This window comes from Lontra canadensis, unplaced genomic scaffold (assembly GCF_010015895.1).
Source record: "Lontra canadensis isolate GAN:19392208 unplaced genomic scaffold, GSC_riverotter_1.0 scaffold60, whole genome shotgun sequence".
Lineage (NCBI taxonomy): Eukaryota > Metazoa > Chordata > Mammalia > Carnivora > Mustelidae > Lontra > Lontra canadensis.
In genome coordinates this window covers 2,556,571-2,567,937 of record NW_022631054.1, presented here as the reverse complement: position 1 = coordinate 2,567,937, position 11,367 = coordinate 2,556,571, and the positions used below count along the sequence as shown (strand labels likewise).

At 56.5% G+C, this 11,367-nt stretch overlaps 2 protein-coding genes across 4 annotated transcripts; both read right to left on the bottom strand.

Annotated features, from left to right (window-relative positions):
- Positions 1 to 3,269: 3,269 nt before the first annotated feature.
- On the bottom strand, positions 3,270 to 5,970 carry GJB4 (gap junction protein beta 4). Of its 2 annotated transcripts, none has more exons than XM_032877167.1 (2): positions 5,885 to 5,970; positions 3,270 to 4,512 (listed from the first exon to the last, which is right to left on the bottom strand). In XM_032877167.1, exon 2 carries the CDS (start codon positions 4,424 to 4,426, stop codon positions 3,626 to 3,628), a length of 801 nt encoding a protein of 266 aa, XP_032733058.1. In that variant the 5' UTR covers positions 4,427 to 4,512; positions 5,885 to 5,970; the 3' UTR covers positions 3,270 to 3,625. The 2 variants fall into 2 exon arrangements, with proteins under 2 accessions (XP_032733058.1, XP_032733059.1); XM_032877168.1 differs by lacking the exon at positions 5,885 to 5,970 and adding an exon at positions 4,796 to 4,839.
- A 318-nt stretch (positions 5,971 to 6,288) lies between these two features.
- GJB5 (gap junction protein beta 5) lies at positions 6,289 to 10,594 on the bottom strand. 2 transcript variants are annotated; one of them, XM_032877166.1, is made up of 2 exons: positions 10,440 to 10,594; positions 6,289 to 8,314 (listed from the first exon to the last, which is right to left on the bottom strand). In XM_032877166.1, the coding sequence occupies exon 2, from the start codon at positions 8,285 to 8,287 to the stop codon at positions 7,466 to 7,468; it is 822 nt and encodes a 273-aa protein (XP_032733057.1). In that variant the 5' UTR covers positions 8,288 to 8,314; positions 10,440 to 10,594; the 3' UTR covers positions 6,289 to 7,465. The 2 variants fall into 2 exon arrangements, with proteins under 2 accessions (XP_032733057.1, XP_032733056.1); XM_032877165.1 differs by having other exon boundaries at positions 6,290 to 8,311; positions 10,440 to 10,593.
- Between the last annotated feature and the right edge of the window lie 773 nt (positions 10,595 to 11,367).

Below are 11,367 nucleotides of genomic sequence, written 5' to 3'. Positions count from 1 at the left end.
ACTTCCCATCCTCCTCACCAAGCTTGCTCTCCCTCCACCTGGCGTGCTCCTGCTCTGCTTGGCAAAGTCCTCTTCTTTCTCTAGGCATCAGCTTAAGGAAGTCTCAGGGAAGGGGCATCTGGGTGGCTCAGTCAGTTAAGGGTCTGCCTTCAGCTCCCATCATGATCCCGGGGTCCCAGGATGGAGCCCTGCATCAGGCTCCCTGCTCAGGATGGAGCCTGCTTCTCCCTCTCCCTCTGTGCCTCCCTCCCACCCTGCAAGTCTGGGTGCATGCACTCCCTCTCTCAAATGAATAAATATAATCTTAAAAAAAAAAAAAAGAAGCCTCAGGGAAGTTTTTCCTGCATCTCTGGCTGTTGGATCCACCTTTCCCCTCTCCCCAGCACCCTGTGCTCCCCAGCCTGCCACAAGCTGTCCTCTTCATGGGATGTAAATTCCATGAGATCGGGGACTGTATCTGATTCTTCCCACATGAATCCTTGGCACGTAGCATGGGGCTTGTCACGTAAAATTGAAAAATAAATATTTGTTGATTTGAATCCAATGAGAGATTCTTCAGGTGGAGCAGTTCTGGGTGAAGACAAAGTCCCAGGTGTGGTCCTGTGAGTGGGTAGCTAAATGCAGCGGAGGAGGAGGTCATCAGAGACACAGAGGGCATGGCACGAAAAGGATGGAGTGACGCCCAGATGGTTCCTGCCGCCCTGGGATGTGAGAGTATACCCCAAGACCCTGACTCCTCGAGTCTTTCATGAGTGGAGGAGCAATGAGGGGGCAGCCATGGGGGTGGGGAAGAAGGTGGAGGGGACAGATGGCAGGGGCCCAGCTGAGTGAAGAGATTTCAAGAAAGGGGAGGTGGGAAAGTTTGAGAGTGGTAGTGACTGGGGTGGGGGGTTCTTGAGAGAGTGGGTGGGACTGAGGATGAAAACGCCCTGGCAGATGTGTTTCTAGAGGATTCTTCCAGCTTCTCTGAGGCCTTGGGCTGCTCAGATGGTGTTTGGTTCTGTATGGCTCACTGGCTTGGGACTTGGGACCTCTGGGAGCAGATCCCATAAAGAAGACTGCCACAGGAGTCAGGTCCCTGGATGCCCTCCCCCGATGCTGGCCCCGAGGCAGACACTGGGATGGGGACTCTGGTATCCCACAGGGAGTGGGCTATGGCTGGTCTGCTGGCTGGCATTTGGCTGCTGTTTGGGTCTGAGTGGTTCTGGACGGGTTGAGAGCGCCAGCCTATGTTCTGGGATTGGGTGGTCACAGCTCTGGTCTGGATTGGAGGTAGAGCTACCCTTATTTCCTGGGATCAGGAGTTCAGTAGATGGTATTGGTGCCCTGCCCACGTCCCCTTTACCTGGGGACACCCATTCCCTAGCTGCTGTGAATATAGGATGCTCATGGCTTATGGCTGCCCCTGGAGATTTGACCTTGATTAAATGGGAGTCACCTATCCCTTCCTGTCAGTCCTCCTGCCCACGGGCTGGACTCAAGCCAACGACTGACTGATACAGAAGTTCACCGCCTGGTGCCCTCTCCTCCAGCGGGACCAACTCAGTGGCGGCATGTATGGTCGGAAGGCCCCTCACTGCACAGGGGTCAAGGCTAAATGTCCCTGAGCCCATACCCAGCTCAGTCTGTTCCCTTGCCTGCTTCCCTCACTCCTTCATCCTCAGGCACATGAATTCCTGCCACCGGCTCTGCTTTCGGGGACCCTGAACTAAGACGAAGTGACTGCTGATCTTGTCCCATGATTCAGGGAGGGGGTGGCAGAGAGGCTCTCTATGGACCCCAGCCCCCTGTAGACTCAGCCCATCTCCATGGGCGTGGAAGTTCTCCTCCCCACTCTAGGCCAGTTTCCTAAATGAAATGGTTAGGCTAGATTTAGTTAAAACATCAACAATGATGGAACTTAGAAGTCCACAAGAGGACGACTTATCCGCACTCCCTGGCCAAGGTGTAGTGAAGGATTCAGGTAAACAAGACAAGTCCCTTCCCCGAGCAGCTCATAGCTCATTTACTCATTTACCAAACATTTATTAAAGGTAGCTGGGGACCTGGGTGAGTCAGCCTCCTGCTCATGAAGGGCTCACACACTGATGGGGAGAACGGCCCAAGAACAAGCTAGGCTTAAGTGTTCGGACCTTGGGATTGAGGAAGGGTCCCAGAGGAGGAAGGAAGGGCATTCCCAGCAGCTGGAACACATATCTGAAGGCCCGAGGCGTGAGGCAGCGTGATATCTGGTTGGGGACCCATAAGCCGTTTGGTATTATTGGTGAGTACAAGGAGGGAGGAAGCAGGGGTGACGTCGGGGAGGTCAGCAGGGACCAGGTGGAGGGGCAGTGGGGGATAGTGGTGGGTGTGGAAGAGTTTTTGAAGCAGGAGAAACGCTGCAGTCCTGTGCGTGTGTAGAAAGCCACTCTGTCCCAGAGGTGGAAGAGTGGCGGGAGAGGGAGGGCAGACTCAGGAGTTTAGGGTTGGAATCGGGGGGATGTGATACTGCACTGGGCTGTGCGCCGTGAGAGGCTGGAAGATGGGAAGGCATGAGGGTGTCAGGATAGCTCCCGGCTCGAACAGCTGGGTGGATGGCGCGCCATCCGTGGTACGGGGTGGGTGATGTGTGAGGAGGGTCCTTGCAGTCCCTTTGGGAGCTGCTGACTGGAGGAGACCTGGGGGCCTCCTGGAGGGTTGATCCCTGGGCAGATGGTGGGAGGCTCTGGGGCTCAGAGGCAGGTCTGGGCTGGAGGTGTGGCTCTGGGCGTGGTTAGGGTCTGGTGGGGGTGGGGGTGGGGGGATGAGGGTATGCATGTCTGGGGAAGAGAAGGGGAATTCCTCAGACCTGAGGCTGTGGGAGGGACCCTTTAGCTCGGATGCTCTCGGTAGGTTTCTGGCTTGTGGGGTTAACCCCCTTCGGCATCCTGGCAGACTCCTCATCCTGGGCTTGCTCTCAGCACCATTGTACCCCTTCCAGGCCTTCCCCTCCCACCCTCAGAGGAGACTCACTTCCCTGAGACCTGTGCTGGACAGGGTGAGGGAGGCTGGAATGACGGAGGCAGGGGCCTCCTGAACCACATGCGTTCACTGGAAGACAGAACTGTGCTGGGCCCAGAGTCTCCTGCGGTCCCACTCCTCCTGCCTTGGCTAGCGGCTTACAGAGTCCAGAGGCCCCTGGAGCAGCCTCTTCATATTCCCACGGTGTCCTAGGGCTGCCCTTTTTGTGGTGTATGTTGTGTGGTGTGTGTGTGTGTGTGTGTGTGTGTGTGATGGATGAGCTTGGATCTGAGGTCCCGGGGCTCAGGTGCCCACTGAGTGGTTGTGGCCTCTTTACTGAGGTCCATGCTGAACCCCCCTGAAGCTTCTACCCGCCACACCCCACCCAGGCTATAAAATACTGGGAAAATCACATTTATTAATGTTTTTCACACACCCCATTGTCTTATACAAAATTCCCACCAGCTGTCAACCTCCCTCCCCTGGGACTTAGGACCCAGGGACAAAACTGCTCTCCAGGGGCGGGCTTCCCAAGCCCTGCAGCCATCTTCCTCCCCAGTGCTGCCACTGAAAAGATGCCACTGCCCTTATGTGGCCTTAGGGAATAGCCCACGGCCCCAGTGGTCCTCGCCACTGCCCTCACAGGTCATGGAAACCCACCTGCCTCCATTGTGGCTGACCCAGCCTTCATTAGGACAGAGTTCCCATCTTGGGGGTGCTCTCCCTGGGAGAGGATGTATGGGGGGCAGGTGTCAGGCAGGTGGTCCCGGTGCCGAGACCGCTTGCGCCTTGGGCTGAAGGTCTCCAGGCACCTCTTGCCCACCAGGTAGGTGACCTCACTGAGGTTGAGCAGGATGCAGATGACAGCGGTGGCCACCATGAAGTAGGTGAAGACCTTCTTCTCGGTGGGCCGGGAGATGTAGCAGTCCACCATGTGGGGGCAAGGGGACTCAGAGCAGACCACCACGCGTGGCATGTCATAATCCTCGTAGAGGCGGTGGAAGAGGTAGAGGAACCCGGCGTCGACGGCTGCCTTGAAGAGGAGACTCAGCAGGTAAGTCCACCAGAGCCCACCGCGCTTCTTGCTTGGGTTGTCGTACAGGGATGGGGCGCTGGGCCCGTGCTTCAGGCGGTGGCGGCGCTCGCGCTCCTGGCGGTAGGCCACGTGCATGACCACGAGCAGCGAGGGGCAGGTGACCAGGATGAGCTGCAGGGCCCAGAGGCGCACATGGGACACGGGGAAGAATTCGTCGTAGCAGACGTTGGGGCAGCCTGGCTGCTTGGTGTTGCAGACGAAGTCCTTCTGCTCGTCGTCCCACACCTCCTCAGCCGCCACCACGTACACCAGCACACGGAAGATGAACACCACTGACAGCCAGATGCGGCCCAGCGCCGTGGAGTACTTGTTGACCCCACTCAGGAGGCCCTGCAGGGAGGCCCAGTTCATGATGATTGTGTCCTTGCTTCCTCACGGGGACCGTCTGCAGCCGGGAGCACCCACTCGGGGCGTGGGGACCACGAGGCCAGGAGAGCCTGGAAGTGGGTGTCCTTTGTTAAAGGTGCAATTGGCAAAACCCTTTCACCAACCCTCTGTCATCACATCCTCACTTGCCGTGACTTGGTGGGGTCGGGATGGCTCTTATCCCCATTTCACAGGGGAGGAAGCTAAGGCCCAGGGAGGAACCCAACCTAGGCTTCCAGCTGGAAGTGGCAGGGCTGGCCTTGAAACCCCACCTTCCAGTTCTAAAACCAGGGACGAGTTTATTCTATAAAGTAATGGATAAACGTGAAGGATAATCATCTCACATGCATATACCTGCCAACTTCTTCGACCCTAGGTTTCAGCCCCGTGGATCACACGACTTCTACAGAAACAGGACGAAGGTGTGGATTGGGTGACTGCCCTCCCTTCAGCTGCCAGGACTGGACAGGGGCAGGAAGGGAGGGTGGTGTGTCTTTATCTTCCTGCAACTTCTACTGAGTGCCAACGGGAGCCTGGTCCTGTGCTGGGCGTGTTGCTATTGGCCTCTTTGGCGGCCCCCTGAGTGATAGCCGTCCTCACCTCACACCTCATCGAGAGGCCCAGGACAACCCCAGCCCTGACATTTCCTCCCAGACTAAGCAGGCTCTTTGGAACCCTGGGGTTTGGCATTACCCACCACCCCTCCCCCACCCAGTGCCGACTGTCCTGACCACACTGGGTTTCTCTGGAATTCCAACCATTTCAACTTTAGGGAGGACTGGGGAAGGGACAGAGGCAGGATTCTGGATTCTGGTTCAGTCCTACCCCCCCATCACTTACTTCTCTCAGGAACACCCTCCTTCTGTGCTAGCCAGCTCTCCCATTACTCCCGGTCAGGCCCCTCTCCGTGCGCTCTCAGTCCTCCACACCCCTTTATCTGGAGCGCCATCAGGTTCCATCCTGGCCCGTGCCCCTCCCCTGTCCCCGACTCAGACCTCAGCATCTTCAGAGCTTGTGACCCTGGGACATTTTCCGAGTACCCGTGTCTGTGGAATCGATCACAGTACTCAGATGGTCTGTTTCCCTGCCTCCATGCCAGACCGTCAGTGCCTGGAGGGCAAGCTTCTACAGCTCATGCATCTGTTTCCCTAGCACTCAGCACCTGGCCTGGCCTGGCCCGGTGAACACATGGATAGACGTTTGCTGAACTGAAACCCCCTCTTCCAGACCCCCCACCTCCTTGTCTCTTCTCTGGTTCTCTGTCTTCCCTTTGGACTGACAGGACATCCCTCCCCCTCCTTGGGGCTTCCTTGGGGTTTCTCCAGGGATCCTCTGTCCCCCCTGCTCCTCCCTGGAGTCCAGGCTGCAGCCCGTGTTCCGGGGATCCTCAGCCCATCCGGTCCCTGCTTCCCAGCCCTGTCTGCTGCCCAATTTGGGCCTCACCTTTCTCGGGTCTAGCAGCGACTCTCCGGTCCCTGGGCTTGTCTGTCTGCCTGAGGGCCTCCCGGAGGCAGCTTTTGTTCCTCACTCCTGTGCTGGGTGGAGCTTTCTGAGCCAATGAGCCAAGGGAGAGTGAGCGGGTGGGCAGGCAGGCGGACTTCCCCGGGCACATATTCAGAGCAAACACCTGCAGCTCTCTCCTCTGGCCCACGCCTTCTCTCCAGCCTGGATGGGCATGGCTGGTTCTGGCTCCCTAGGCTGGCAGGTATGTGGGTGAAGCTGTCTTTGGGGGGGAGCAGTGCAGGAGGGTATCCTTATGACAGGGTCCGGGTCAGCAGCAGTGGTCCCTATCTGTTGCCCCACCCCCTTCCCATTACCTTATTGCCTTTGGTCTATCTGTCCCCAGTCCTCTCTCCTGCCCTTTGCTCTGGAAGCACGGTCCAGAACAGCTGCCATCCATGGAGAGGGGCAACCTTGATCCAGCCCGGGATCACATCCCACCCTGGCGGGGACATTTCTGGGGACTAGAGCTTGGGCTGCTGGTGAGCTGTGGAGGGGATGGGAGGAGTTGATCATGGTTCTTTTAGAGGAGGACACCTGCTGCCCTGGCAGAGATAAAGAATGCAGGCAGGCAGCAGGAATTGTCCCAGGTGGTGTGGGCCCAGTGGAGGTCCGTCCTCTGTGGGCATCTGGGGAAGCCTTCTGGGAAAGTCAGGGTACTTCCCAGTGGGGGTTGCAGAGGGGCCTTGGGCCTGCATCCCTGCTGTCCTGGTGGCTGGGATAGTGAGGGTTAATGAGCAGCCAGGGAGGGGCTCCTCTGCTTCATTTCCCACAAGCATTTATTGAGCACTTCCTAATACCAATGATTAACATTTATGTGGCCTTTTACAGCTGGCTTACCCCATCCATAGCCATGAACTCATCCAGTCCCCCACCCCCCCAGGCTCCGTATTATTAACCCATTTTGAAGAGGAGCTGAAGTCCCTTTCCCAGAGTCCCAGTGGAGCATGTGTTCGGACCCAAGTGTTCTGACTCAAAAGTTCATGAACTTTCCATGGCAACACACAGCTTCCCACAGGCCAAGCCCCATTATATTTTCAGATAGTCCTCGGACCTCAATTTGCCACTGGGATAAAGGGTTGTCTAGAGCATGAGCAGGTGGCATGACCCCCAGGAGTGCTGGGGACACTTTGCTGGGGGAGGGAATGGCCCCTCACAAGGCCGGGTCAGGTCCAGCCCTTTGCAGGGACACAGAGGTTGAGCCAGTGACCTGAGAAGGGTCACAAAGGCCAAATGACTGAATGGCACCTTGAATCAAGTGGATGAGTTGACTTTTATTAAGCCTTGACTGTCCCCTGCCCCGCCCCCCCCATGTACTTGCACATCCATTTTCTAAAGAAACCGCTTCTCATAGCAACACCCCGTGACGTGGGCTTCACTTCCATTTTACATAAAAGGAAATGCAGGTTCAACTCAGAGGGGTCAATGGTCCGAGGCCCCACAGCTGGGGCAGGTGCCGGGCCCTCCCTGCTCCCTGCCCCCAAGGCTGCACTGTGGGAGATGCTGGGTTTGATGAGGTGGCTCTCACAGGATGGTCTTTGTCACGTGGTCTCGAGGGAGATCTGGTAAGAGAGGAGGGTGAGCATCCGAGCCCAGAAAGATGAGGTCACCTGAGAGGAGGTCGTCCCCCTTGCAGGAAGAGGTGGCACCATCCGGGCGATGGCCCATGCCTGTGGCCCTGGCTCTCCTTGCTGCCAAGCCCTCGCGGCACCTCTTGCTCACCAGGTAGACCAGCTCTACGAGGTTGAGCAGGATGCAAATGGCGGCCGTGACCACCATGAAGAGAGTGAAGATGTTCTTCTCCGAGGGCTTGGAGATGAAGCAGTCCACCGTGTTGGGACACGGAGCTATGTGGCACTTGACCACATGAGGGAGGGTATATCTGGGGTAGAATGAGTGGAACACATAGAGGAAGGCGGTATCCACGGCGGCCTTGAACACCAGGCTGCAGACATACGTCCACCAGAGCCCACCCCGCTTCTTGCCGGGGTGCAGGTAGAGGCGTCCGCCGTCCTCCCCCACCGCTTCTCGGTGCTTCTTCTCCCTAGCCTCCCGGTAGGCCACGTGCATGACCACGAGCAGTGAGGGGCAGGTGACCAGGATAAGCTGCAGGGCCCAGAGGCGCACGTGGGACACGGGGAAGAACTCATCAAAGCAGACATTGGAGCATCCCGGCTGCTTGGTGTTGCAGTCAAAATCCTTGTGGTCATCGCTCCACACCCGCTCAGCCGTCACCAGGTACACCAGCACGCGGAAGATGAAGACCAGAGACAGCCAGATGCGCCCAAAGGCAGTGGAGTACTTGTTGACCCCGCTCAGGAGCCCTTCGAAGATCCCCCAGTTCATAGTGGACCCAGGCGTTGGCCGCTCCTGCTGGGAAATAATGATTTTTCACATTTATTGAATACTGACTCTGAGCACCTTATGGAATATATTATCTGTACTCAATTCCCACAGTCACACAGGAACTAGATTCTATTTTTGTCCCCATTTTACAGATGGAGGAAATGGAGGTTTGGGGGGCTATGAAGGTTGCACAACTACTAAAGGCAGAGCTGGGGTCAGAACCCAGGTAATTAAATCCAGAATCCATAAAAGTTGGGGAAGGTGGGTTCAGGGAGATACTCTTTCCTCCCGGGCCTGAGGCTCTGGTCTTGTGGTCCTGCAGCGTGAAAGCTTGAGTTATGGGACATTCTGCCCTCTCCCTCTGTTCCAACTCTGGTCCTCCTCCTTAGGGGGCAGAGCCTTAGGAAGACTTCTCTCCTTTTGAGCCCCTCTCCTCTTAGCCCCTCCTAAGGGGAACCTGCTTCTTGCTCTTTACTTGGCTTAGGGGGTTGGGTGGGAGAGACTGCAGGAAATTTGTCCCCAAACTCCCATCTGGTCTAACACTCTGTAAATACCCAGGCAATGTCTTGCTCATGTGCAGGTCACTTGAAGCAAGGCCAGTGGCAACCCTGCTGAAAGATAAAGTAGGGGACAATTGTTCTCTTTATCCAATAATGTTCCCAGAGTAGCCTGGTGTTCTGGGGATTCCTAAACTGGTGTTCCGTGGAACCCTGCCCATAGTTTGGCAACTGGAACAGTTAAAGAAAGGATTCTGTGTTCAAGAAAGGTAGGCAAACGTAGGTTTAGCAAAGTTACACTTGATCTTAGCCAAAAGGGCCGAGAAGCGATCAGCAAAGTTAAATAGGACCCTTACTTGACCAAGCAAATACACTGACACTTGAATCCCCAAAAGGGAAGGAATATGGAGCATTGCCTGAACTCCTTTGACCACAAAACCTTTTTTTTTTTTTTTTTTTTTTGTTTTGTTTTAAATCACGGTGTGGAATAGTCTTGTCTCAACTGCAAAATGGGAAATGCTGCTCTGGTCAGTTTCGCTGTTGAGTTTGGCGGGATGAACACAGGTGTCAGATCTACCTCCGTTTACGGAATGTGACTGCCACTCAGAGCCAGACTTTCACTTCCTGTCTTGGAATTCTGCCTGGTTCCTGGTGGGGGTGGGGCTGGGTCTTGGGGGGGGTCCCCTGAGACCAAGGCACTATGGTTTCACCTGCTGGCCTCCCCTGGGACCTCAGGGATCTGCACAGCGTCTTGCTCTGAGGGGCTCCTGATGCCCTTCCCAGGGCATGGGTAGGCACTGGTCACTGTGCGGTCCTGATGGCCTGTGGAATCTGCTGTGGATGGGCAGGGAAGTGGTAAGAGCCAACACTTCTGGGGTAGTCACGCCGCTCCAGGCACTGTTCTCAGCACTTTGTGTGAGCCAGTGCAGCAACTCTATGAAAGGGTATGATATTTTTTATTCCCAATTTCCAGATGAGGAAAGTGGAGCACAGAGAGGTTAATTAATTTGCTCATAGTTGCTCAGCTGGGAAGCAGCAGAGCCAGGATTTGAACCACACTTTGGGCCTGGGCCCCTTTGCTTGAGTTTCGGGAAGCTGCTTGCCCATCTGGTCTGTGCCCACCCTCTCCTCCGCCAGGTGAGTGCCAGGGAAGGGAGGCTGGAAGTGTCTCACTCTCACCCTATCTCTCCTCTGCTCTGTCTATACCACCTACCGCTTGGCTGTGAGTCACGGGCTTGCCTTTGCTCAGGCCCGCCCACTGTGGGCGGAACTCCTGGCAGCTAGCCCACCCGCCTGGGAGCAGCCTGGGAGACTGAGCCCTTAGTCCCCAGAGGCTTTTGGCCCATCCCACCTGGGGTGTGGTGGGTGGGACTCTGCAGGCCCAGACAGAGCTGCCTCCCTTGCTCATTCAGCTGCTGGCACCCCTGTGAGCCCCTCTCCCACTCGGTCCCTGGTTCCCACCTCTTCTGAGCTGGGGAGAGCAGGAAGAACGCAGGGCAGAAGAGGGAGGAACCCTCCATTCCTGTCCCATCAGAACCCAGGATGGTAGCTATGTCCAGACCCCGCTATGTCCAGACCCCCCTCTCGCCTTGCCACTGGAGAAGTCTCCCTCTGCCACATATGCCAAGGATCCATATGGACACAAGTGATCTTACCTGGGGGGCTACTCCTCAGGGCTCTCTGTGTACTGGCTCCTGGCCGCTGGAAATCAGACTCTGCAGGCAGCTGGAACTCATGTCAGAACGAGGGAGGGTGTTTGGGGCAGCACATTCTGGGACAGAGCCTGTGGAGTCAGCAGGCAGCTGGGTGTGCCGCTGGCCGAGGAGGAGGAGGGCTCGCTGCGCCTGCCACTGCCATTGGCTGGGCCCCAACCTCCCCAGACTGCCTCTGAGGAGGCTCAGACACTGACGGGTTCATGGTTCACTCTTCCTGGGGTGCTGAGTCCAGAGTCCGGGCATCCTCTGAGGGGAGAACCGTAGGTCCGCTCTGAGCCCCTGCTTGTCCTCTCATCTCTCGCCTTGTGTGGGAGGAGCTGAGGTCTGTCCTGCTTTCTCAACCTCCTCCAAAAAGTCCCCATGGTCCTTCTTGGGACTTTAGGGGCTGCTCTCTGGCCTTCCATTCTTCTGGCTTCAGTTATTTTCCCGAAACGCCATGACTTGCAAACTCTGTCTCCAGCCCATATGCATTTGTCCCATCCATTGCCTACCCTTGGATACCCTTCCCTTGCCTTTCTCAGCACCTGGTACTCCTCCAAGAAGCCTTCCCTGACTGCTGTTCCAGGTGGCTTAGAGCTTCCATGGACTTGAACTTCCCCATCATTGTGACTGTATTGGAATAGTTGATCTTAACTGAGCTCATTCCAAGTAGGACCTATCTGTTGCATAAACAAATCAATCCACACCAAAAGGGACTAGTCAGCAGGGCATAAGGCAGACCAGCCCCTGGCCCCTAGGAAATCACCCACCTGGCTTTGATGGCCCACTGAGAAGTCTAGTACCAGCTGTACAGAGCCTCTCACGACTGCCGAGGGGGTATGGAGCAGGTTTCTGGGCCCAGACTCCCCTCCCCCACCATCCCGTGGCT